The sequence below is a fragment of the Cercospora beticola genome, chromosome 7 (assembly GCF_033473495.1).
Source record: "Cercospora beticola chromosome 7, complete sequence".
NCBI lineage: Eukaryota > Fungi > Ascomycota > Dothideomycetes > Mycosphaerellales > Mycosphaerellaceae > Cercospora > Cercospora beticola.
In genome coordinates, this window is record NC_088941.1 from 837,363 (window position 1) to 862,721 (window position 25,359).

The 25,359-nt window shown below is 53.1% G+C and overlaps 12 protein-coding genes across 12 annotated transcripts; 7 read left to right on the forward strand and 5 right to left on the reverse strand.

The window, feature by feature from the left end:
• Positions 1 to 308: 308 nt before the first annotated feature.
• On the forward strand, positions 309 to 1,850 carry RHO25_010589 (uncharacterized protein; the record flags this gene model as incomplete). The annotated part of the gene is made up of 1 exon (XM_023602508.1): positions 309 to 1,850. The coding sequence occupies one exon, from the start codon at positions 309 to 311 to the stop codon at positions 1,848 to 1,850; it is 1,542 nt and encodes a 513-aa protein (XP_023451110.1).
• Positions 1,851 to 2,102: 252 nt separating this feature from the next.
• Positions 2,103 to 2,966, forward strand: RHO25_010590 (uncharacterized protein; the record flags this gene model as incomplete). The annotated part of the gene is made up of 2 exons (XM_023602507.1): positions 2,103 to 2,160; positions 2,215 to 2,966. The coding sequence occupies 2 exons, from the start codon at positions 2,103 to 2,105 to the stop codon at positions 2,964 to 2,966; spliced, it is 810 nt and encodes a 269-aa protein (XP_023451111.1).
• A 203-nt stretch (positions 2,967 to 3,169) lies between these two features.
• RHO25_010591 (uncharacterized protein) lies at positions 3,170 to 3,848 on the reverse strand (the record flags this gene model as incomplete). Its single annotated transcript, XM_023602506.1, has 2 exons — positions 3,170 to 3,609; positions 3,662 to 3,848. The coding sequence occupies 2 exons, from the start codon at positions 3,846 to 3,848 to the stop codon at positions 3,170 to 3,172; spliced, it is 627 nt and encodes a 208-aa protein (XP_023451112.1).
• Positions 3,849 to 5,697: 1,849 nt separating this feature from the next.
• Positions 5,698 to 6,810, forward strand: RHO25_010592 (uncharacterized protein; the record flags this gene model as incomplete). Its single annotated transcript, XM_023602505.2, has 1 exon — positions 5,698 to 6,810. The coding sequence occupies one exon, from the start codon at positions 5,698 to 5,700 to the stop codon at positions 6,808 to 6,810; it is 1,113 nt and encodes a 370-aa protein (XP_023451113.1).
• A 133-nt stretch (positions 6,811 to 6,943) lies between these two features.
• RHO25_010593 (uncharacterized protein) lies at positions 6,944 to 8,678 on the reverse strand (the record flags this gene model as incomplete). Its single annotated transcript, XM_023602504.2, has 2 exons — positions 6,944 to 6,976; positions 7,032 to 8,678. The coding sequence occupies 2 exons, from the start codon at positions 8,676 to 8,678 to the stop codon at positions 6,944 to 6,946; spliced, it is 1,680 nt and encodes a 559-aa protein (XP_023451114.1).
• Positions 8,679 to 8,961: 283 nt separating this feature from the next.
• On the forward strand, positions 8,962 to 9,895 carry PRE6 (Proteasome subunit alpha type-4; the record flags this gene model as incomplete). Its single annotated transcript, XM_023602503.2, has 2 exons — positions 8,962 to 9,452; positions 9,511 to 9,895. 2 exons carry the CDS (start codon positions 8,962 to 8,964, stop codon positions 9,893 to 9,895), a joined length of 876 nt encoding a protein of 291 aa, XP_023451115.1.
• Positions 9,896 to 10,808: 913 nt separating this feature from the next.
• On the reverse strand, positions 10,809 to 16,570 carry RHO25_010595 (uncharacterized protein; the record flags this gene model as incomplete). Its single annotated transcript, XM_023602502.2, has 2 exons — positions 10,809 to 16,052; positions 16,136 to 16,570. 2 exons carry the CDS (start codon positions 16,568 to 16,570, stop codon positions 10,809 to 10,811), a joined length of 5,679 nt encoding a protein of 1,892 aa, XP_023451116.1.
• Positions 16,571 to 17,091: 521 nt separating this feature from the next.
• On the forward strand, positions 17,092 to 18,436 carry RHO25_010596 (uncharacterized protein; the record flags this gene model as incomplete). The annotated part of the gene is made up of 2 exons (XM_023602501.2): positions 17,092 to 17,327; positions 17,440 to 18,436. The coding sequence occupies 2 exons, from the start codon at positions 17,092 to 17,094 to the stop codon at positions 18,434 to 18,436; spliced, it is 1,233 nt and encodes a 410-aa protein (XP_023450954.1).
• Positions 18,437 to 19,329: 893 nt separating this feature from the next.
• RHO25_010597 (uncharacterized protein) lies at positions 19,330 to 20,772 on the forward strand (the record flags this gene model as incomplete). The annotated part of the gene is made up of 1 exon (XM_023602500.2): positions 19,330 to 20,772. The coding sequence occupies one exon, from the start codon at positions 19,330 to 19,332 to the stop codon at positions 20,770 to 20,772; it is 1,443 nt and encodes a 480-aa protein (XP_023450640.1).
• A 150-nt stretch (positions 20,773 to 20,922) lies between these two features.
• Positions 20,923 to 21,997, reverse strand: RHO25_010598 (uncharacterized protein; the record flags this gene model as incomplete). The annotated part of the gene is made up of 2 exons (XM_023602499.2): positions 20,923 to 21,070; positions 21,126 to 21,997. The coding sequence occupies 2 exons, from the start codon at positions 21,995 to 21,997 to the stop codon at positions 20,923 to 20,925; spliced, it is 1,020 nt and encodes a 339-aa protein (XP_023450955.1).
• Positions 21,998 to 22,757: 760 nt separating this feature from the next.
• On the reverse strand, positions 22,758 to 23,657 carry RHO25_010599 (uncharacterized protein; the record flags this gene model as incomplete). The annotated part of the gene is made up of 1 exon (XM_023602498.2): positions 22,758 to 23,657. One exon carries the CDS (start codon positions 23,655 to 23,657, stop codon positions 22,758 to 22,760), a length of 900 nt encoding a protein of 299 aa, XP_023450641.1.
• A 955-nt stretch (positions 23,658 to 24,612) lies between these two features.
• On the forward strand, positions 24,613 to 25,063 carry RHO25_010600 (uncharacterized protein; the record flags this gene model as incomplete). The annotated part of the gene is made up of 2 exons (XM_023602497.1): positions 24,613 to 24,749; positions 24,799 to 25,063. 2 exons carry the CDS (start codon positions 24,613 to 24,615, stop codon positions 25,061 to 25,063), a joined length of 402 nt encoding a protein of 133 aa, XP_023450643.1.
• Positions 25,064 to 25,359: the final 296 nt, after the last annotated feature.

The following is a 25,359-nucleotide window of genomic DNA, read 5'->3' on the forward strand; positions in this document are numbered from 1 at the left end:
TGCTAGCGAGCCCTCGAAACCTATTCTGGTACTGCAGGACACAGACTTTCCAAAAATGACGATACAGGACGACAAGGACATGGGCATGAAGAGAAGCGGCCGCTCGGTCGGTAAGATTTTCTGAGACGAGCGCCACGCGGAAAACATGTCGCGCGCTCTGGACTCATGTTCTCCATTGAGTTCGCAATCCTAGCACAACGTCAATACCGCATGTCAGGCATGTATGAAACAGCTGATGCGCTGTCAGGCTTCCATTTTCTGTAGCTCTACTCCATTGGAGCCACTCACTCCTTCCACGCCAGCTACAGATGTTGTTCTCGATATGGGCACTGAGTGTGCTGCCTGAAGTCTTTGCCACCACACCAACTCTGACAGGCTTTGAAAAAAACGTGCAATGGCAGCCCTGTTTCGACGAGAAGATACCTCTATTCTGTGCCAACCTGTCCCTCCCGGTGGATTGGAACAAGCCTGATGGCGAGCACTTTGATCTATTCATCAGCAAGATAGCTGCCAAAAAGCAGGATGCCAAAATTGGAAACCTCTTTTTCAATCCTGGAGGCCCAGGTGACGGCCCAGGCAAAAAATTGCAGCAGTCTGACAAAGCACCGTACAGCTACAATAACTGGGACCACAACCCCCTCACAGACCATTTCGATTTCATTGCGATCGATCCACGAGGGACTGGAAACTCCCGTCCCGTTCTTTGTGACCCGGAAGTGTGGCGAAAGGAGACCAGATTCTTCCCTCAAACGGAAGATGAGTTTAATCGCCTCAAATCTCAGCTGGAAGCGATGGGCCAGAGCTGCTATAACCAAACGGGCGACTGGTTGCGATACGTCGATACGGCAAGCAGCGCAAAGGATATCGAGGCGGTTCGTATCGCTCTTGGTGGCGAGCCTATGAGTTTCTTGGGCACGTCTTATGGTACACAGCTGGGTGCACAATATGCGGAGCTATTCCCTGGAAATATCCGTGCCATGGTACTGGACGGCGTTCTCGATCACTCAGAGCTGGACCCATTTGATAGTTGGGTGCAAGAAAGTGCAGGCTATGAGATGGTTGCAGAAGGATTTTTTGAATGGTGCGAAGGGGCCGGACGCAGCTGTGTGTTGAGCGGTGTGGACAACCTGCCGGCATGGTTCGACAATCTCATCGATCGCCTTAACGAGCAGCCGATCGAATTCCTTTCTCCCGAGCCATGCAATGGCAGTTCGATTGATTGCGGCAACAGAGTTCATGGTGACAAGGTCACGGAACAACTAGCCAACTTGATTGCCTTCCCAAACGTTGGTCCTACTTGGCAGGAAACTGCATTCCATCTGACTATGCTCGAATCTCGAGGTACGCCAGGCAGGTTCCAAGAATCTCCAAGGCGCGAAGGAAACTCGTCGGAATCGTACTCGTTCGTTGCGATCATCTGTGCCGATGCAATCTCGGAACAGACAAAACCCGATTATGCCACAATCAGTAAGAGAGTGGAATACGCAAGATCGTCCTTCCCACATACACGAGGTAACACCGGCTCGTGGGTACGTCTCACCTTCTGCCCTTTCTGGCCCGTACCATCCAACAACCCACCGCATGAGATCACGGCTTTCAAAGATGGCAGCTCGAAGCTCACTACCCCCATTTTGATTGTGAATGCATACCAGGACCCTCTGACGCGCTACGACGCAGCCGTAAACGTACAGCGTCAATTCGGTGACGCGAACGCGGTTTTGTTGAGCAGGGACGGGTTTGGACATCTGAGCGAACCATTCCCAGGAGCAGTGAGCGATGCAATATATGACTATCTCATCGACCTCAAAGTCCCGGCCCCTGGTACCGTCTTGAAAAATCTTGGCTTGTAAGCATAGCAGCTGGCTCCATGTCGCGTCTGAGCTTCTTGGAGTGTGCAATTTAATGTAGTCAATTAAACAACGATCAAGCTCTTCTTCCCCAGCGAAGTTGTTTTTTACTTTCACATCATAGACATGGTGTTGTGGGATGCAAGTGGGGCGGTGACCAAGGTTAGCCTCAATCTTGACTAGTCTACCACTAAATCAATCGATGACGATCGAGGAGGACAAACACGATATAGACAAAAGTGATCATATGTGACGATGGGTGCTGAAGCATCAAAACCGCAAGCTGGCGCAAAAGTGCAGGTCATTGGTGCAGGTAATTCATCTCACCTCGGTCCCCTTCGAGCAGCATATCTGATGCATCAAATAGGCCTCTCACGAACCGGCACCGCTTCCTTCTGCGCCGCTCTCGAGATTCTCCTCAAAGGTCCAGTCTACCATGCCGGAACCCAATGCGTAATCTCAGACGATGAAACCCACATCAAGACCTGGATGGAAGTCCTCGCCCGAACACCTTACAAATCTCCTGCCGATAAAGACTTCGTGCTCAAGAAGATTCGAGAACGTACGACAGGCTATGTTGCCACAGCAGATACGCCGCTCGCTCAATTCGTCCCAGAGCTTCTGGAACTCTACCCAGAAGCGAAAGTAATATGTACGGTCCGCGATCCTGACGCTTGGGCGAAATCGATCTATCAGACCTCTGCAGCAACTCTGCAAGCTTTTTTGGGGATAATCATGTTCTGGATTCCCTGTTGGCGGTATTTTCCTCGATTCCTGACACTTTTAGCGGATGGCAGGTATGGAGAACTGTATTTGAAACCTGGGGAACCGCAGGAAGTACTACGTGGTAGACCTGTGTGGGACAGGCACATTGAGCATTTACGGAAAGTAGTGCCTGCGGAGAAGTTGTTCTTTGTTGATATCAGAGCTGGATGGGGGCCGTTGTGTGCTGCATTGGATATGGAAGTACCGAAAGGTGTGAGTTTTCCGAGAATCAATGATGGTAAGGCAATAGAGATGCTTGCTAAGGAGCAGATACAAAGGGGCTTGCTGAGGTGGGCGGCAGTCCTTGCAGGGTTTGCTGCTGTGGTTGCTGTCGTGTGGCAAGTCTTGCAATAATGTAGTGAAGCTGGTCGAGGTTCCACCATGAAATTGTATTGTCTTTGTTCTTGTCGCTCCTTGTGAGTGCCTTGATCAGATGCTGAATGCAACATTAAGCTGACCTAAGATAAGAGTCAGGAATCCACGAGAGCTATTGGAGCAACAACCAAAACAAAGCTCATCCTCCATCGACGCACTGAACGACGGCGGCCCAAGGACGACTATTTGCACAACCTAGCCTCCTTGCGGGCACAATCTGCTTTCTCCTCCTCCCACTCAATCCTGTCTTCCTCGCACTCTCGCAGCTCCTTTTGCCAGTCCCTTTCAAGCTGACCGCAACTCTTGCGGCTCGCTTTCAATGCGTCCTCCCGACGATCACATTCATCATCCTTGGCTTTCTCTGCGGCTTCAGCCCTACGGCATTCAGACTTCTTGGAATTGAGCTCGCGGGTCTTCTGATCGACACACGCTCGGTTGCGGGCACGACGACAGCTTCTCAGCTCACGCTCGATGCGGTCTTCCTGGTCGTCGCAGAGGTCTTCAGCCCTTTCGAGAGCACGCTCCTCGCGCTTGCATTGGTCGTATTCGCGCTGGAGTTGAGCGTTATCCCCAGCTGGGCGACTGGTGCATGCGTCAAAGAGAGCCTTCTTCTTTTGGGCATCTGCAGAAAAATGTTAGCATGGCCATGACATTCCAGTCTGGTGGATAGCGACCTTGCTGGCATTCCTGAAAGTCTTTGAGCTCGTCGGCCTCGTCACGCTTGCATTTGTTGAAGTCGCGCAATCTGCTGGAGCACTGCCGAGCAGTATGCCTGCTGTGAAGGGCAACTCCTTCTGCTGGGGCGGCGAGAGCAGAGGAGCTTACTGCAAAGAGCGCAGCGCTCAGCAGGGAGAGCTTCATGGTGGAGTGCAGATAAAGAGAGGACGGAGGCTCTCGTATAGGCAGATGAGATCTTGGTAGATGGAGCTGAAGTTGCTAGCGTTCGTACTGAGCTCTTTGGGTAGGAGGTGCTGGAAGCCAACTCTTATATAATGCCGTTCGTCATGATCTCAATATGATCTCCTCTTCTCAAAATCCAAGTCTACAACGTCGACACCGCATTCAAGCTGGTCATCGATGCCCGCCAAGTTGGAACCAGAGCCATTGGCAGAAAGGGGCCAAGTACGCGTTTCCTCTCACAACAAGAATTGCGCATGGTGTGCCAAATGCTGTGCAGCCTTGGATTCCTTGAGCACGCGTGAGGAATAGCAGGTTGAGGCGTACATGCACACCACGCTGCAATAGTAGCCCGCGGAGCACTACCACGACTGCAGCGTGTCGTATGCATGCGGCGATCTGGCGAAGTGTTGGAGAGCAACAAGGCCAAACCGACTAGACAAGTTAGCTTGCATGTTCGCCGCAAGTTAGTACGACGACGGGCATCGGTTCTGTTCGAGCGCTTGGGGAATTTGCAACTCGACGACAGGGGAGGCTCACACCCACCCCGAGAGCTCCCGCTAGAGTTGTTCATCGACCCCCAGGCTTGCAAAAGCTGATGATAGTGCCGTTCTGAGCATCTAGCCGCTTGAGCTCGGGATCGACGAGCGCAAACGGCGTTAGCATGTCCAAGCAATGCCCAAGCTGTTCTTTGCATGCTGATCGTGGGCATGGTGATCCCTCCCAGTTTTCCGTACCGTGCGCGCGGAGTCGGCTTGCACCAATGTGCTGGATATGGTTATACAAGTGGCAAAGGTTTAGTGCAAGCGTGATTCAGTGAGAGGCGATATGCTGATCGCCAAAGGCTTGGAGTCCGTGTACCAGTTTACCTACGAATGTGACCAGATCTCCAGGGCTACGTGGTCTCATTCGTAATGTGCGCCGGAATTGGACACATATCTACAGTCATACGGCCAACAGCAGAAATATTCCAACGATGATGGCCTACATGCCTGGTATTCCTCACTTTGGTCCGAGATAGCCCATGGTTCGTGATCCGGATTGAAGAGAATCGGAGCCGTTCTCTAGATCGGTGGCCTACAAGTGCTCTGCCGAACAAGTGTGAGTTCTTCCTTGTCTACTATTCTGTCACATTGTAACCGATGTTCACGGCATGCATTGCTGTGCCACGTCTGCTGCTTCGGCGTTGCGCTTGTTCGTGTCTAGCGTTGGAAAGCTTTCTGGAACCGTCGAAGGCTCGTCGCCATTGATTGAGCACATCGTCATCCTCACGCTGGCATTGCTGGGCTTGACTGGGCAACTCTCTTGGACTTGGCTTTGAGCAGGCGACACTCAAACCGATACATCTGATGAGGGCGCGGACTACGTTGAGATTGAGTGAAAGTCGGACAGCGATGCCATTTCGTTGTGTCCGGGGTGGTGGATGTCGAAAGACGACAGGATGCACGCGAGACGCGTGAAGCGCGACATGAGGTCGCGACTTCACAAGCCACTGCCAAGAACTGACCACAGAGGGCGTGAACGTGGGGCAACAAAGGGCTCTCATGCCTCCGCGGAGCTTCGAGATTCTGCAGGAAGGTTCGCGTCTTGAGAAATTGCCTGGCGGGTAGAACGCTTTCATCGACAAGGAGTCTACCTCCTAAGTTGGGTGTGCTTTGCACGAGCCACGATCTTCAAAGACCGGAGTGGGTTCCGCTTAATCCTAGCTTCGTCTTTGTCAGCTAGGCATCATCGCCACTGAGCGGCATTCATTTGATCTACTTTGTACATTGTCCATACAGACTGCACATCGCAATCGCAGCTGCTAGCCACCATGGCCGACACCGAGCGACCACGAACACCGCCGCGGAAGGCTCCTGTGGCCTCGGCTCACTCTCCCATAACTCCAGAGCAAGTTCGTCGTATGGAAGAGTCTCGATTACGAGCCAAAGCACTTCGAACACAGCAGGAAGCACAGAAGAAGACAACGACCCGGCCTTCAGCTCCCACATCTCTTGCAGGACAGAAACGGACACACGCTGCGATCACACGAGACATACCAGCGACCTCTCGCGACGCACGAATTAATGTACCGAACAGCAACAACGGCCTCTCCGCTGCACCAGACGATGGCATCCGAGCTGCTAGGAAGTTTCAAAAATACGTCGAATACGACTTCAGCAAGATGACAGACACAAAAGGTGGTTTCATGACGGCCGACGATGATCCATACAACAAAGCATTGCATGCACCTGATCCAGACGGCAAGCCCGCGAATATGACATTGCGAGAATGGGAGCAGAAACAAGTGCAGCGTAAGCTGCAGATGACAAAAGCCGGACCCTACGAACCTGGTCTGTCAGCTCTTGACGCCCAAAACGCAAAGAAATGCAGAGAATGCGGCAGTCTCGAGATCGATTGGAACTGGGACGAAATGCTCAACACACAAATCTGCCACACATGCAAAGACAAATATCCTGAGAAATACAGTCTCTTGACGAAAACAGAGGCGAAGGAAGATTACCTCCTCACGGACCCAGAATTGAAAGATGAGAGCTTATTACCGCACATCAAGAAACCCAACCCGCACAAAAGTACATGGAACGACATGATGCTGTACCTCCGATATCAGGTCGAACAATACGCCTTCTCGGAGAAGAAGTGGGGTAGTGCGGAGGGGTTGGACGCAGAGTATGAAAGGAGGACGAAAGAGACGAAGGATCGCAAGGAGAAGAAGTTCAGGAATAAATTGAATGAGCTCAAGAAGAGAACACGAGTCGAAGCGTACAAGAAAGCGAGAAGTGGTGGCGGAGGAGAATTTGGTGATACGATAGGGAATGGACAGCATGAGCATGAATGGGGGCGAAGTGTCGAAGATCCCGAAACGGGCATGACGAAGAAAGCTTGTGTTGAATGTGGAATGGAGGTTGAAGAATTGGAGTTTTGAGGCCAGAAATGTCTCACTGTAATTGCTTGGTTGTATTATGCGCAAGATACCCCTTTGATATTTGGAAAGAGCGAGCGAATACCTGTGGTCAGGAGATTATGTAGATATAGTGTACGACCATGCCTGTATTGCTCTATATGTATTTGTACGGGTTCATAATACCATTCTGCACAATCAGTCAGTTCACAAGCTCGACCAAATATAATTGCAAGATAACTCACCGGGTCGTAAAGCTGCTTTATTTGCTTCATCAGCTTGATCATCGTTTCACTCCGGCTGTACCCGATAGCCTCCTTCTTCGCGAGTCCTAACCCGTGCTCGGCAGAAATGCTACCATTTCGTTGTTGAATCCATTCAAAAACCCATGGCTCCAGCACCTTCTCGACCTCTTTGTCGTATCTCCTCGTACATACGTTTAAGTGCAGATTTGAATCGCCCATATGACCGTACCCAATCACATCGATCACAGGCTTGCTGTCATCCTCAGGATCCATAAGCCCACTATCTTGGAATCTTTGCCTCGCTTCTGCTACAAGGTCGTATAGTTGTGGCAGGGGTATTGACAAGTCGTACTTGTAGACACCTCCCCAGTGTTGTGAAGCTTCGCTGACACCTTCTCGACATGCCCAGAGGTTTTGCGATTGTGTCTCATTCTCGGCGAGAATGCCATCTGCCACAATTTCCTCACCCATGACGTGCTCGAGGAAGGCCTCCACCTTTTCGCGATCGTGATCGGCGTTGGATCCGGAAGTTTCGATGAGACAGTAGAAGGGGTATTCGCCTTCGAGAGGTAGCTTGCCCCCAGAGGCGCGGGTGTAGATCTGCTGTGAGTTGCCGTCCATGAATTCAAATGCAGATAGAATCTCCTGAAGATGCTTTTTGGCCTCTTTGAAAGCGTCCTGCACCTTTTCGTATGACTCCAAACCGAAATATGCCACGTTCACCGCCGGCGATCGTTGCGGAGTCAGTATTGAAACTGCCGTAACAATGCCAATGGTGCCTTCGCCTCCAATGAAGAGCTGTTTCAGGTCATATCCAGTGTTGTTCTTGCGAAGCTTTCCGAGATCATCGACTATTGTGCCATCTGGCAGTACTGCTTCCAAGCCAAGTACATTCCCGTGCAAGCTGCCGTATCGTAGTAATCGCAGACCTCCAGCGTTAGTCGCAACGTTGCCTCCAAGCTGGCAAGTTCCCTTGGCACCGAGATCGAGAGGGAAAATGTGCCCACGCTCAGCAAGATGGTTGTCAGCAGCTTCCAGTACGACACCAGCATCAGCAACGAGAATGCCAGAAACATCGTCAAAATCTCGGATCTTGTTCATGCGTGCCAAATTGATCACGATCTCGTCGAAGACCGGTACAGACCCTCCCACGAGACCAGTGTTGCCTCCTTGTGGGTTGACAGCGATCAAGTTATCGTTGCAGTATTTCAAAATCTTGCTGACTTCCTCGGTCGATCCTGGCTTCAGCACCAATCTCGTCTGACCCCGATATTTTCTCATCCAGTCCGCATTGAATGCTTCCAGATCGCTCGTAGAGTCCTGAGTAACGCCATCAATGATCGCATTGTCTACTCCTAGCACGTCTTTGAAAAACCTGACGTCGCCTTCGTCGATCTGCTTGAAGCGAGGGTCTCGTTTGATGTTCGGGTATGAATCGGTGGTATACTTGATCTTCTTGGGATCGCTGACACCTGATCGTGACTCGGGAGGATTGTGTTCGGCATTGGAGGCGGTTGTGGTAGCTTGCGCATAGCATCGGAATGACGGCGCTTGGTATACAGCTCGGAGGTGTGCTGGTTGCTGAAAAGCCTTGTTCGCGATTCGGATGCGCCTCAAGGCGGGCAGACAGCGATTTGCAGGAGACATTGTCGCGGGACAGTATAGCCGCAGGTGAGGATAGGTGCAAGTGGAAGGCAGCGAAACAAATAAAAGAGAGGCAATGTTTCGTGACGTCTTGTTCGGGCAGCTTTCGGAGCAATGCGAGCGCCGTCCCGATGGAGACAGAGCTTCGTGCTTGACGCGCGCCGCCAGTGCCTGGAGCTCCGACTGCTGCATCAAACAATCCACCAAACCGCCTTTCCTGATCGTCATCATCTGCGCCATCTCAACACATAACCCTTACTGAAACCGCCCGGATAAGCTCGTCAACATGGCATCCGGCTACGACCGCGCACTGTCCGTGTTCTCGCCCGATGGCCACGTCTTCCAGGTCGAATACGCCCTCGAAGCCGTCAAGCGTGGAACATGCGCCGTAGCAGTCAAAGGCACCGCCAAAGATGATCAAGTCGTCGTCATGGGATGTGAGAAGAAGTCCGCCCTCAAGCTGCAAGATACCCGCATCACGCCTTCGAAGATCTCCATGGTCGATACCCACGTCTGCTTAGCCTTTGCTGGTCTCAACGCCGATGCACGAATTCTGGTCGACAAAGCACGATTGGAGGCGCAATCACATCGTCTGACAGTGGAGGATCCGGTCACCATCGAATACATCACGAAATACGTCGCCGGTGTGCAGCAGCGATACACGCAGTCGGGAGGTGTGCGGCCGTTTGGCATCAGCACACTCATTGTTGGATTCGACCCGGGCAGCAAGGACGCCAGACTATACCAGACAGAGCCATCTGGAATCTACAGTGCATGGTGCGTCTTACTCGCTCTAAACTCCGTACCCGTCAGAGTGACTAACGCATCACCACAGGAAAGCAAACGCCATCGGCCGCTCCTCAAAAACCGTCCGCGAATTCCTCGAACGCAACCACAAAGACGACATGACTCGCGCCGAGACCATCGAGCTGACCATCAAATCACTTCTCGAAGTTGTTCAAACCGGAGCAAAGAACATTGAGATCGCTATCATGGCACCAGGCAAGACAGTAGAGATGTTGCCTTCAGAAGAGATCGAGAAGATCGTCGAGAAGATCAACAGCGATAAGGACGCTGCGGCTGAAGCGAACGCTGGGCGGAGAGGAGGTGCCCGACAAGGTGGCGCTGCGGCTGGTGATGCAGCCAGCAGCGCTCAGGGGCCAGAGCAAGTTCTGGCATCGCGACCAGCAGGTGAGGGAAGCGGTGCTCCTCCGGAGTAAGCGCGTGGAATGACGGATATGACAATAGAGCATGCACACTACAGTGGAGCGAGAGCTTGACGATGAGTATGTACAATAAGTGCTTCGCTTGAGCTCCAGCAGCAGAAGCATCCCGAAATGCATGATACACCACGAGGCATGTCATCAATGAGAACAAGCACGACTCTGTTACAGACCCTGAAAGCCTTTACGGATGATCGCCATGCACCGATCTAAAGCTGCCTCATGTCACACCTCATTGTCTTTGGCTCAGGAACTACGTTAGCAGTTGACCGCACAAGCATCTCACAACGGAGGTTGGAACGAAGCAGGCACAGAGCGATCAATTACCAACTGTCTTCATTTCAATTGTCTACGGTCCACTTCACAGACCACTGACTGAGTCTCCCTCCTAGCCCACTGCGAACTATGTGCGACAACGTTTTGCTACCCGCCAATGATCGTAGCAAAATGCCACTAAGAGTACAGAGTGCAGTAGGGCCTCTCTTTGAACTCCTCCCGTGACACCACCATGATGCAGAAAGCCTTGACGCTTGGGGATATCACACTGAAAAAAGCACCACTCGACCCAAACACCACAAAATCACAAACGCCCCAGAATGAAATAATGTCTTTGCTTGTGGGGTCAACGCCATCCGAATTAAGCACTTCCGCTTTGTGTGCGAGTCGCTGGTTCCATTCGTCGTACACTGCGCGCTTTGTATGTTGCTGATACCTGTTGTGCCCATAGGTCATGCCTAGAAAGAAAATAATGTCTGTGGCGCGGTGTTTTGTATGCTCTTCTGTTGCGTCAGGAAAAAGACTGGCCATATTGCATGGGGCCACACCGCTAGGTCTGATATAGAAGAGCCGGGTCTATCGCGTCGTCTATGTCATGGTACATCAGCTGCTGAGGGTAGACAGGAAAGGCATGCTATGCCTCTTGCTTCTGCTCTTCAGGCTGATCGGCCATCTCAACCGGCGCGGCGGCTTCTTTGTTGTCGACGTCTTCTGGCGCAGCGGGCGCAGCAGGAGTGGGAATCTCTTTGCTGTCGCGAACATCGGTGGCACTCTCAAGACCTGGTACGGCAAAGCTATCCTCGGTTTCATGCACCAAGTCAGCAAAGACGTTATCCATGTTCGCTCCAGCACTCTGCTGACTGCCGCCAAAGCCAGGGCTATTTATCCCAGCCGTGGTCATGAATCCGGTCGTCGAGGCGGAAGAGACATCTGGCTGCTTAGGCGAGTCAAATAGTGCACCAGGCATACCACTTGGGATCATGCCGTTCCCTCCACGATTGCCGAAATCAGGACTGGTTCGACTTCCATTGTGGTTGTTGCCCGCTGACTGAGACGTGGGCGTACTGAACATATCGTTCATCCCGAACATCTGGGACCCGAACCCAGAAGGTGGGGGCGAAGGACCGCTGCTGCTATAACCATGAAACATTGCAGGCGAACCAAGGCGCTGTTGAGGCTGGGTTGTTGCGGGCTGGTACGCCTCGCTCGATGTGTTCGGTGCCGCTGATTGTTCTCGCCCCTGGCTCGTTTGCTGCTGCGCTCTCAGAGAGGCCAGGTGGCGTTCTTGAGGTGTCTCATAGCCAGGCCCCGGTGCATGCGGAGCTGGCATGGGCATCGAATTCACCTTGGCTTTGAAAGTGTCCAAGTCGGTGGTGAAACTCGCATCGTTCAATTCAAGAACGGCCTTGACTTTCAACAGGCGGTCGCGATTGGCGTGCGGTTCCTGCGCAAGGAACTCGTCGACTATGTGGTGGCCGGCTGTTGTACCCAGAACCTGAATGGCGAGTGCTGTAAGATGCTTGCGGACCTTCTCTGGAGGCACTGGTGTCATCCCAGTGGGATATGGTTGCGCGGAGCTTGAAGATCCAGGCAGTCCAGGTGTCATTGAGCCAGATGGTGATGTGCTGTTCATTGCTGGCTGTAGAGGCATGCCAGGCATCGATTCAGACTGCTTGCGCTTCGCGACGTGTGGCTTCATCTTGTATTGCGTTGGCAGATCGTCGGGATTCGTAATGCCGAGTTGAGCCATCAGCTTTTGTTGCTTAGTTGGTCGTGGCTTGCGTGTTGAGTGCGAGGCATCAGTCATCGGCGGCGGCTCTGGTGCGACCTTCGCTAGTCTGTGAAGCTGCTGGCGCAGGTAATTTGTCTCGTGTGCGAGCAAGATATCCGCACCCTCGACTTTGCGCAGATAGAACCGCAGAATGCTGACTTCCTCAGGCGTGGGCTCCATGGCTGGCTCGACATAAGGGCGAATGAAATCTCGGAAGTTCTGGCCGTACTCGCAGATGTTCGACAAGGTCTTCTCTTCCACGGGTTGGAATGGAAGTGTTTCCAGTTCGTCGAACCAGGACTGCAGATCTTCCAATTTAGGTCGGGCCGCATCGCGAGGAATTTTGACACGCCAGTCGCAAATCGGGCAGGTGTACTTGTCATCCTCCTTCACCTTGCCACGGGCAATCTTGAGGCACTTGCCGTGATACCACTCATGGCAAATCTCGCACTCAATCATCATGCCAGCCTCGGACTTTCGGCAGATACAGAAGACATCTCTGCTTGAGGTGCTTCCTTCCGTCACGGGAACTTCGCCCTCTGCGGGAGATCCTGCCCTTGAAGATGGTTCGACAGGGCCTCGTGGCTTGTCCTCGATGTCGAAGCACGCCTGGTTTCGCAGATCGACAGTGTTCATATGCTGTTGCAGAATGTGCAACGGGGCATTTGCTTTGCCAAAGAGCTTCTTGCCACGTCGCATCCAGTCTTCGTGCCTCTTCGACTCTTTTTCGAGATCGATAGTGCCTTGGGGCTTGCTCTGCAGTTCATCAAGAGCATCCATGACCTCTTTCATTTCATTGTAGTGCGGTCGCTTTCTGAAGTCCGGATCTTTGCTGCGGTCAACAAGAGAAGCTATCTTATCTTGAATTTCGCGCTGCTTCTTGAGAATCGCATCTACTGCTGCAAGAGTCTCTGGAGTGACTGGTAAAGTCGAGGCTTGCCGGGAGAGTGCATCCAGCTGCTGGTAGTGAACTTGCTCGACCGCCATGAGCTCCTTGGCCTTTTGCTCCCACAATTCACCTTGGGCCTTGTGTTCCTTGAAGAAGATGATATCTGGATTCGTGTCCGGTACTCCGACATCTGCACCCTCAGCGAGGAACTTCTCGATGTCTTTCAAGGTCTGTGTCTGCTGCTGTGTTTCGAGATTGGGCTTCTTCGCTTTCGCGGCATCGTTCCAACGCAGACGCCTCAGCACCTTTTCAATGCTTTCGATCTCGGGCATGTCGACATGGAATTCCTTGGCGCGCTCGAGCAGTTCCTCAAAGTCTTCTGTCTTCTTGGCGAGGATGTTGCCCAGTGCAGCATGCGCATCCTTTTGGAACTCTTCGATATTGCTAGCTCTCTCGCGTAAGGTGACGATCTCTGGGCAGTCGAAGCCGATCTTGTCTGCACTCTCCAGCAAGTTGTAAATGTTGGAGATCTTGCGCAGCTCTTTGTCGCGCTCTTCTTGTTCAGCAGCCTTGGTGCCTTTCCGCCATACTTTCTCGCTTTTGCGACGATTCGTCTGCTTGCGTGTGATGTAGTTCGTGGCTTCCTCGACCCATTCATTGCATCTGTCCACGAAGCGTCTCAAATCGGGCAATTGCGGAAGATCGTACTGTATCTTATCACCTTCAGTGAGGAGCGTCCTTAGGTGCTTGAGTGAAGGCCGGGGGCTATCCTCAAGTTCTTTGTCCACCTTGGCAGCCCACAGCTCAGGGATGTTGGCCTTGTCCACGACTTTCTGCACTGTTGATGTGAGTACATCATCTGTCATCCGGTACTGCACAACGTGGTCTCCGTTCTGGCCAGAATGTCGTTCCGTTTCCAAGGCATCACAACACTCGTAGCTCCCAGCATGGAGAAGACACAGCACCTTCTTCGTCTTCATGCAGACGTAGCGTGACAAGTGACAATACGCTTTGCAGAATGTGCAGATGACCTCCTCTTCCTCAACGGAAGCATCGATGGCCTCTGGCTCCTGGGCATAGCGGGGACCAAGATACGGTTCTGTTTGCTGCGTCCCTGCCTCTGCCGCAGGCCCGCGCAAGAAATGTTGGCGAGTGGCCAACTCCTCATCCCGCATGCGCTCCAATGCCGGTGCCAGCCATTTTGATGTCCGAATAGAGTTGTCGCGGGAGGCTGCTGTGAGCAGCATCTCGTCGTGCGAGAAACATGGCTGTTTCCGGTAATCTCGCAGCCTCCTAACGCCCTCCTCGCCAAAAGGCTCCCAGTCGTGAGGCGCAAAGTTGACTGCTTCATTGAAGTTGAATCCTTGGTTGAATCCGGCGTGATATGCACGTGGGAATGTAATCACAAATTCTCCCGCGTGCTGGTCTATTGCATAGACACGAACGCCAGCTCGCCTGAGCTTTTCCGGTCTTGCAAGAGTGACCAGCTGGAAAAGCAGATCAGGCTGTGTTTCAAAAAGTTCAGGGACTTCTTGCTTCATCGCTTCTTCGAACTTATACGAATCTTCTCCGGGTATACCATACCATGTCTTGGTTTCGCCAAAATGTTGGTAATTAGCCGAGTAGGTATAGTGGTCCTCGTTGTGCCAGCAGAATGTTGAGAAGATCATGCCGACGTAAAGCCAAGGAACAGTCATGCCTGAGACGTCAGACTTGATGTGTCGGAAGAGCGACTCCTTGTCGAGCGGCATGATGTTCAGATTCCAAGGATCTGTAGAGTAGGGATCGCGTGGATGCTTCTCAATCGTTGGGAATCCACTTCCATGGGTGGTAGAATGTATGTCTGCGCCATACTCCACCTCGGTCGTGTCAGAAATGTCCTCAACAAGTCGCCAAAACTCGCGCTCTATGTCGTCTTCTTCCAGGTGATGCTTGTGCTCATTGAAGGGGCTGAACTGTCGCGGAATAGTGTTAAAATGGTGCATCTTGAACTCGTTGGCCTTTCTCTGGAATCCGGAAAGCGAATACACATCTCCTTCGTCGAAGCCGTACTCATTCGTCCCGACCAGACATCTCGGGCAATGCCACTCGTGCGCTGGGGCTTGCTTGAGCGGAGGTTCGAGGCAGTACATGTGATACGCATCGCCACAACTTTCGCATCTGAGATGCTTGTGTCGTTCATCAGGCTTGAGGCAATTTTCGCACACTTCTCCAGGGCTATAATGGCCCCGTTCCCGATTCGCCTGCAACTGCTTCATGCCCATGCGGGAATGGTGCATGTTGCTACCTGCAACCGTCGGCACATCCTTGCGCAAGCGCTTGCTACGACGCTCGAGCGACGAAACCTCATCCGGTGTTAATTCGGAGTGCGGTCGCTTCAAGGCTGCAGTCCCATTAGGGTTGGCCGAGAGATGTTGCGGCGTCATGTATTGCGGCGTGCCCTCCAACGGACGTTGTGGAGTACTACTATTCGAGTGATGCATTCCATTCACGCCGTTCACTGCAGTAAAGCCTCCGGAGGGTGGCGGCGGTGGAGGAGGTTGCGCGCTGTTGACGGGGGTGAAACCTCCTGCATTTACTGGGGTGAAGCCACCAGTACTGGGCGGCGCTGGGTGGCTTTGAGGAGGCTGTGGAGTGCCAAGATGAGGAGGACGCGGCGCATCGTGCGGGTGCACAGGATGCATGATCTCGTGGTTGCCCGGGAAAGGAGGGTGTGGACTTTGGCCATTGAGAGACGCATGAAGTGCAGCAGAAGCTTGCATTGTGGGTGCGTGTTCTCCAGGCATCGGTCCATTTGGCCGCTTGACAGGAGATGGTCCCGGCGAGGGCGTGTATGGTCCACCATTCATCATCTCCAATTGTTGGTGCACGCCCGGCTTTGCCAGCCTGAGATATTCCTCATACGGCAAGAGCCATTTCTGGTACGAGTTCTTGAGCGATGTCGATAGCGACGACATGATCTTACCGCTGTAGCCCAAGTCTCTACCCACTTCGGCCCATCTCTTGCCCTTGCACACCTGCTCGAAGCCACCCTTCCTCTCCACGGTCTTCTTTAAGCGATACAGGTCCAGGGGCCGTTTGTCGACACTGGGGAATCGATTGAGGTTATGTCCGTTCTGCTTGTGGAATTTGGCAAGCTGGTCCAGATAGTCGTTGTTCACTCGATTTCCGCCTTCGACCGAGTTCAACTCTTGACGTCGCGTTCGGAAGTGGAAACGCTATTCGAACAACATGTTAGTCAGATTTCAGTGATTGCAATGCAATGTGTTACTGCCATTGCGAAGGCAAGGTTCTCGCGTACCTCAGTGTTGATAGCGAACGGCGGATTCCAGCTTTCCGGAGGCACGATCTTCACGATGCCGTACTTGCTCCCCTCTGGAGCGATCTTACGCATATATTCCATCGGATCCCGAAATTCCTCCTCGGTTGGTCGATATATGGGCGCGTTCGGTATGTCAAACAGCCGCGACCTCTTCTCTGGATACGGTCGCATGTTCGGTTGTCCCCTTCGTTCCACCGTCGATAGGTCCAGCGCCTCGGCACGACGTGCGCTGAGCGGAATGGCATGGTTGTTGCCTGAGGGCGGCCCGTTCAGAGTGCCCGGCACTGCTGGAGCCTTCATCTGCTTCTTTGTCGACGGTCCTGGCGAGTCGGTAGACGGGACTGCCACTGGCGACGGCCGAGCAGGCGGCATCGCCATGACAGCACCTCCGCCACTGCTGGAAGGCAGCACCATTGCGTCCTCTCCCTATGAATACATTCGGCGAGCAAGGGATCGTCGCACTACTGTTGCGCGGTAGTCCGAGGAGTCGTTGCGGGTGTGGGAGGTGTGGGAGGTGGTGGAGAAGCGGAACAGCGAAGGTATGCGATGGATCCAAGTCCAAGCCAGAGATGCGGGTAGCAGATCGGCTCGAGCCTTGACTTTCCGGTACACCTCGATTCTTTACATTTGTGGGCGCAACACAGACAGATGTTGGAACACGTCGTGATCGAGTGTTTGTGATCTCTCGCGGGCAGATGAGACGTATGTCGCGTGCAAATATCGGCTGTGGAAAGTGAACAGCGTGAGCAACACAGCGGCGACCCGGATTACTCCTGCACTGGCCACTTCCCACGCTTAACCTAATCAGGCTTAGCAGGCAGACGTGAAGTCGAGCAGATCGCTTGGGTTGCGACTTCAGCAAGACCGTCGCGAGTGGCAGACGCCAAATCGACTGAACGAAGCCGCACGTGTCATTCGTCCGCTGCATTGGTGCAATGGAGAAAGGCATTGCTCCCATTCCCGCCTTTTACGCGTGCTATTTGCTGAGGTCCATCGCGCGACACGCTTCGCTGTATATCGGCAGCACGCCAAATCCCCCACGTCGGCTGCGTCAACACAATGGCGAGTCAAAAGGAGGCGCAGTTCGGACCTCCAAAGACTCGTTGCGGCCGTGGGAGATGACATGTCTCGTCACAGGTTTTCCAAGCAAGATTGCCGCACTGCAATTCGAGTGAGTACGAAACGATTGGAACAGCCGTTTGCCACTTTTACGCGTGCTCAGCTCTCATCTTCGCTGTGCATGTCGCTGTCATCTCTAGAGTGGGTGTTCTAATCTGGTATAGATGGGCGTGGCAGAATCCGCAGTTGACGCGACACATTGCACCAGATTCACGAATCACACAGGCTACGATGACCACACGCATATCGCCCAAGACGGGAAAGGCTCGAAAACGCTCAAAGCGACCTCGTCTATCTTTGACAGATCGCTTGAGAAATCTACACCTTTTACTGCGGGCAAGAAGTTTTCGACAATGGCCCCTAAAATTGACATTCTACTGCGAGGATGTGTTTCGCGTCTGGAGCAAACTCGTCGAGCAAACAACAGAAACATTGCCCAAGGGTATCGAAGTTACCATTAATGAATCATCACGTAGTTTGAAGAACTCCAAACAGCAAGACGGCGGCCAGGCTGCAACCGAAGGAACCGGCATCCATGGGCTTGATCTCGATTATGCAAGACGTAAAGGACATTTGGAGAAGAGCCAAGCTCTTCTAGCTAATGACGAACACATTCTGAAGTGTTCCATCTGCAAAGATAGGTTGCCGTCGAGCGGCGCTGCGACATTGATCTGTCCCTCCGATGGCTGTTCTGCCCTCTCGCACCTACAGTGCCTGGCCGCACACTTTCGCAAAAGTCCAGGAGAGGAGATTGTTGTTCGCTCAAGCGGACCTTGTCCATCTTGTCATTCTGAGACTCAGTGGACAGATCTCGTCACCGAGCTGAGCTTGCGAATGCGCGGAGAGAAGGAGCTAAAAGCATTATTCAAGCCGAAGCGAGCCAAGAAAGGTACTTCTGTGGCAGCGGATGTCCTCGATGACGAATCCGAGCAGTCTGAAGGCGAGGACGACTTACGACACATTGCCGTGGGAGACGGGTGGCCCAGTATCGAGGACAGCAGCGAGGACGATGCAGCTTCGGTGCATGTTCATCAACAGGCGTTCAGGAGTGATCCGACGCCAGAGCGAAGGCCATTCAAGATGACAGTGCAGCCACAGACGCCCCATTCGGAGCCAGTGATTGAAGACAGCGAGTGGGACGAAGCTGAGCTGCTGACATGACCATTTGTAAAAGTAGCTGCAATTCAGAATAGGGCGAGAGGACCGTGTACACGATTCACACGCAGTCACCCACTCCAGAGTACTAATGAGCATGTTTTTACTGTTATACCTTACTGCATTGCCCGCTTCCAGGAAACGCATTAAGACATACATGAAGCTGAGTTGCAAGAGTTTGAAATTGCCGTCTCCGCGTACCAGGTACCAGACGAAAAAGTAAAGTCTTGCGCGAGCCACGGGAGGGCATCTCAGCTGAGGAATGCCTCAACCATTTTCGTGCAGCACATTCTCACTGGACCCAACACATCGCCTGCCGTACATTTGCATGCGTGAACGCATTGTTCCTGCAGGGCGGTACAGTGGAGATGTTATTGGATGCGGCAGTCGGACGCGTCGATGCCCGTGTGGTGGCTCGTAGCATGTGAAAGGAGTGTGGTTACTGCGATCGGGCAGCGGACCGACAATCTGCATGGCGATCACCCGCACAACGGTCTCATCGTAGCAGAGGCGTATCTTGGCCGCGGGAACTGTGATTCGACGTGCACAGTCTGCGTGACACCCAACTGAAGCGTTGTGCGCTCGTCGCGTCCAAAAGGTGGGCACTCTGCGAACGAGAAATGGTCACTTGCCGATGCTTGGCGCGCCAAAGCAATAGACTTCCCGACCGCAGAACAGCAAGCACGACCAGTGCAGAGCCGCGGCGCCAGGTTCGGAGCGTTGTGGGAGGACGCGGGACTGCAGCAGAGGGCGGTGGTCGGGTCTGGCAATGACCACACCTCTCTGTCACCAGACTCCACCCTGCCCGGACGAATGCGCCAGCCTTATACTTGACACCCTCAGCCGTCGCGCGACTCATGCCAGAGTTCCCATGAGACGCGACGTCAGCCCACGCCAGCATGGCCGACATTGAACCCAGACCTCCGGCGAGAGCGGCCACCACCTCCACCACCGCGGTGAGAAATGCAAGCACCTCAGCAACACCAGCCAATGCTGCGACTATCCGCTCGCGTATACCCCACCGACAGTCCAGCGATGGCCTATCGCCTTCGCCGCGGCCGTCGCTACAGCCTCGACGGCGATCATCCTTGATATCGCTCTCCAGTATCGACGAAGCGACCCGCTCCTTCACCGACGACTATATCAACCCCCGAACGAGCAAGAGACGCGCGGATGATGAAGAGAACGAGATGACGAATTGGCACTCCTCGCCGCTAGCGTTTGCACTGCTGCCAGCGCTGGGAGGACTGTTCTTCAATAATGGAAGCGCCTTCGTAACAGATGTGCTGCTAATTGGGCTGGCGGCCATATTCATGAACTGGAGTATACGGCTGCCTTGGGACTGGTATTACTCTGCTCAAACGCTGCGGCGGGATACACTGCCGGACCTCGACGAGGATGACCTCGAGGATGAGACCGCCATCGAGACTGCCTCGTCTGCTGGGGAGTCGCCAAAAGCATCGACGGAACACAAGGAGCCGTCAAGTATACGGCAGATCAGCAAACAAGAAGAAGCTGCTGCTAGTCTTCGCAAGCAAGAGTTGTTGGCTCTGGGAGGCACATTCGTCTTCCCTATCTTGGCTGCCTACCTGCTGCACGTTATTCGCGCGCAGCTTTCCGGGCCGAGCAACGGATTAGTCTCCGACTACAATCTGTCCATCTTCTTACTTGCGGCCGAAATACGTCCAGTACGCCAAATCGTACGCATGATCACGAACCGCACGCTACACCTTCAGCGGACAGTCACAGGAGTAGACGACCCCTTCGCATCAGCACTTGACGAGAAGAGCACAATCAACAAGCTTGCCGAGCGGATCACAGACCTCGAGGCGCGACTCTCTGACCACGCTATCGTTCCACCAACGATGAACATGGCACAAAAGGCGGATATCAATGACATGTCGAATGAGATTTCCAGACGTTACGATAGCCGTCTAGATAGCCTAGACCGAGCCTTACGACGATACGAGAAACGAACTCTGACGATGGGCATGAACTTGGAGCAGCGACTGGGATCATTGGAGACGCGGCTGAAAGAGGCTCTCAGTCTTGCTGCTGTTGCCGCACAGCATTCGCAGAACCCTGGCATAGTTGCAACTGGACTATCGACGCTCAGTAGCATCATTGCCTTCCCTTTGAAAGTGGCGTACAGCGTCTTCATTTGGCCATTTTTGGCAACGGAGCAATTGTACAACAAGACCAGATCAATACTACTCGGGCCTGCTGCACCTCGCTCTCCCAAACGCAAGGCTAGTCGCACCGAGGCCCGCGGGAGAGAGGATAGTCGGTCGCGTGAGAAGCATGCAGCGCGAAAACTGTCTCGCGAAGCCAGGCGTGGCTGATAGCATCACGCTAAGCATCGATGGAACAATCTGATTTATGGTGGACAGGAAAACAATCAGCAGCGAGCATTGATACCCCTGGTTGGAATTTGCTGTCATTGCAATATTGACGTATATACGAAGTACAAGCCCTATTATCCTCGTCCTATCCTACAACCCGTCATCAGGTGTCCAGACTCCTCTCATCCATCTCGTATCGAGGTCACTGCCCTCTTCGTAGAATCTCAGGTCAGTACTCAATCGAATCCTGCCTGCGGGGTCATCGTTCTTAATGGCTCCATGGATCATGTAAGGGTTGCTGTCGTAGCATATTAGCACATCTTTTACGATTAATGTGGAACGATCAGACTTACTGAAACACCACATCCCCGGCTTCATAATTCGCCACAATCCACCTTCTTGCCCTCTTATCCCCACCATGTTTCCCCTCCTCAATCTGCCTCGTCAACTCCGCCGCATCATGCGAAAGCTGTCCATCCCGCATCATATTCTGATTAAACCCATTAATCCTCTCCTCCTTCGTGAACGACTCCGCTCGTTTTGTGAAATCCGCTTCCATCGCAAGTCCAATATCTGTGCTATTCTCCAGATACATCAATCCTCCACCTGTTGGCGAACAGTCACCGATTGGAACCCAAGCAGTCAGAAACTCAGCGTCGCCCGCTCGAAGAAAGATTTTATCGTAGTGGATTCCTGTACTGAAGCCATTGGGTACGTTATGTCGTAACAGTGTTCGAGTAACGAGGACATCTTTCTTCCAGCCCATGAAATCTCGAACAAACTGGCGAAGTTTGGGATGTTCGAGAAAAGCTTTGTAGATCGGATGCGTATGTGCTGAGACTAATTTATCGACTTTGAGTCGATCCTCCGGGAGGTCTCTTCCGCCTACGCCGTGCTGTGCTATGGGGTCTTGAGTGTTGTCGAAGATCCCTTCGCGTGGTGATGTGCCTGGTTTGAGGATGCCGGTGGGTTGCATGTGTGTGAAGTAGGCTTCTCGCATGTCGAGAACGTCTTCACGAGGCATGACGCCTTTGACGAAGATGTAGCCGTCTTGTTCGAAGCGGTGACGCATTTCTTCGATTGGGGTATCGATTGTGGTTTCTCGCATCCACGCGACGGAGTCCTGATCGAGGAAGTCTCCATAATTTGATCGAAGCTTCGGTAGGCTGTTTGGCTCGTACACGAGTTGGTGTGCAGGCACTGGGGTCGCTTGTAATGTGACCATGGTTTGATGAATGATTGTGGTCAATTCAGGGGAGGGACTGCAAGACTGTGAAGCGCATGCACCCTATAAGTATGCTCGTCGGGTGCAGTCAGTCGGTCCTGTGGCAATCCTGAACTGCGGGCGGCATGCACGAATGCAGACTGCCGCTGCTAGCTTTGTCCCTGGTGCACCTCTACTTCTGTAAACAGCATGTGAAAAGTGGTTAGGTCTGTAATCCTAGTGGCCAAATCGTGGCCGATGTTACTCAGTCCGAGACTGTGAGCCCAATCACAGCATATGTTAATGAAACGGCACACTAGTGCAGCTCCAGAAACAGCAGAACTCGTGCACTCGATGTTGTGGAGGTAGTGCTCCTACAGCAATTCTCGGCGCTTTCGGCATCTCATTGAGCTGGTAAGGCAAGTTACCCCGCGGTCGCAACGAGGTGTAGTGACGGAACGAAATTGTGGAGGGAGAAGCCAGTTCTCGAATTGGAAAGCCAGTCCTAACTTAGACCCCGCACAATCCGCCCTCGCATGTGGAGACAGTCCAAGAATCTTTTACGCCTTCATGCGATCAAGCCTGATCAATCATCATTGATCGAGATGTAGTTTCTGTGAATGACCTGGACGCGTTTTAGACAGGTCCGAAATTTTTGTCGCATCCAAACCTCGACATGCCGAATTGCCAGGTTGCTCGGTTGTCGACGATGACTGTACATGTATCCGCACAGATCGATGACGACTTCAAGGACTTGATGGAAAATTGTGTCGAGATGTCTTTACACACTGAAGTCTCGGAACGGAGAGCCTTTGACCTTCATGCTGGAGTCAAATTTAACACCTTCGTCTTTGAGCAGCTGATGCTTCTCGTGTGCATACTTCCCACTCTCTCCCCATCCACCACACTTGAAGCCGCCGATCGTGCGGTCAGCAGCAAGGATTCTGTGGCAAGGAACTTCAGGCGCAAAAGGATTGTTCTTGATCGCACTTCCCACTGCGCGAGCACAGGTCTTCGAATGCTTCTCATTCAGATAATCCGACATGGCTCCATATGTTGACCAGCGACCGCGTGGAATCTCAGTCAACATCGTTAAGATCTTCTTTTTGAACGCAGTCAAGTTTGAGCCTTGGATGCGCTTGACTTGAACCGGCATGTCGGGATCCTCTTCAGTCTTGACTTTAGCTTCCGGCGACTTCTTTTTGCTGACATCTGCTTTCGCATTGCCCCTGGGGCTCGATATCGGGAGGAAGTAAGATGACACCGTGGGGTCAGTGCTCTTGTTCTTGCTCTTCTTGGCCGGTTGTTTCACAGTCGCATCGGCATCACTGGAGGTACTGTCTGTAGCCTTTCGTTTCTTGCTCTGCTTTCCACGTAACTGTAGGCTGTGCTCGTCTAGCTCAACCAGATTTGCACTACCTTGGGCTATCTTCTCGGCAAGTTCGATTGCAGTCCCTAGCTGCTCTTCGGACATATGTTTGTAGGCCGGTGACTTGAGCACTTTGGTCCATGGCTTGTCGACGCCGACCGCATTGTCCAGCACGATCCGAGCAAAGCAATGATCTAGGAAAACGGGCCAAGTGGGTTGGGACTCATCTCGTGCTTTGGCTAATGCTGGGAGGTACTCTTTGTAGAGATAGTTCCAGCGGTCTTGGAGCTGTTCTTTGCTTTCACCTGCCATCTGACGACTATGTCATCCCTATGCGACGTCCTTGAAGGGATTCACGAGGTTCAAAAGATAATGCAGCATCGGAAGTCGCAATGGTCTAACGCGTCCCGAAGATCTGGGTTGTCCTGGCCGAAGTTTCGCGCTAAGACGCGAGCACGGACGTTTTCTCAGCAGGGTGTCCGAACTTCACATCCATCCTTCTCCACACGCCCAGTCTCCAACACCATTTACAAAGTGCTGCAATGCACATCTGGGACTTTTTCAGGCATCGCCGCGGCGAATGTGAGATGGTCGCCCGCCGAACGCGGACGTTGGGCTGATGGGGACCTCGTTTACTTTTTGGTTCTCTTGGAGGAAAGCACCAGACTCCACGCCTGTATGGACGGCAGGACAGCGGACGGGCTCCTGGTAGTAAGTAGTGGCAGCTCGGTATCTTTTATGTACTACGATCGATTCAGGTGAACGCGCTCAGCTCTCATGTGTAGACACCCGTCAGACAGCGGCAAATTACTGTGCCAGCACGCAGGATCAGCCTGTGATGGTGGTTTCTAGGATCGATGGGCCTCACTTCCAAGCGGCCAAAGGACTCTGGCTGCTCGAGGATCCCGGTTGTTGTCCGCATCCGCATATCCCCTCATCATTTGAGTTTCCAGCAGCTGCCCGACACCCTGCGCGCTGTTCCATCATTTTGCCCTGCGATCAAGCGACGTCTGCAAGCCTAGCGACAGTCGTAGTTCAGACAACCCATGAGTGGCTATCGCGGGCAGACCTGAAGTGAAGTTGCCCCTGCACCGTTGAAGCTGGCGTGCTTCAGTTTTTGACCTTGCGCGGCCAAAGCTATAGCACAACAATCCCCTTCCGCTTTCGACACGACACACCGACTCCACCTCCACCACTGTAGTCGAACAACATATCCCAAACCAGCATTACCTCTTTCACACCGTAAGCGCCATCAATCGCTGCCACCATGCCACCAGCAAAGTGGGACGACGCTCGTCATAAGCAGCTGCTCCTGGCTGTAATCCACCTGTCGACGATCTCAACTCCCAACTGGGACAAGGTCGCAGCTGCGATGAACGAGGGCTGTACTGGTTCGGCCGTTCGGTAAGGGAGGATCGAGACGCGCTGCCTTGCGCCGCTAACTGGGTGGTAGTCAGCAGTTCAACTTCCTGAAGATCAAGGCGAAGGAGGAGTTCGGAGAGGCTGGAGACGTTGGCGCCGGTGACGGGGCCAAGCCTAAGGCTGGGGCCTCTGCAGGCAAAGGTCGAGCGAAGAAGGCGACTGGCGAGGTTACCGTCAAATCGGGCTTGAAGCGCAAGGCTGATAAGATGGCTGAGGACGATGCGGAGGGCGTCGGCGGCGTCGAGGGCAAGCATGAGTCGACCAAGCGTGTCAAGGAGGAAGAAGATCAGATCTGAAGGCTTGCCCTAAGCAAGCCGAAGAGTTGACACACCTGATTCTCCAACACTATTGCACTCACTGCGCGTTACTGCTTGACGGAGCCATCACTTCAAAGGGGGTCATGTTGCATTAGAGGGGACCTGATGGAGCAAATTGACCCATTGGTCAGGGTCGATAGGACCCAGCTTTGCTCACTGTAGCACAACAAACCTAATCTGGGGTACAAAACAATTTCCAGCTGCTGCTCTCCCCTTCTCTCTCTTTCTTCTCACCCACAACCACAACTGCACAACCCTCCGCCCCAAAGACAACC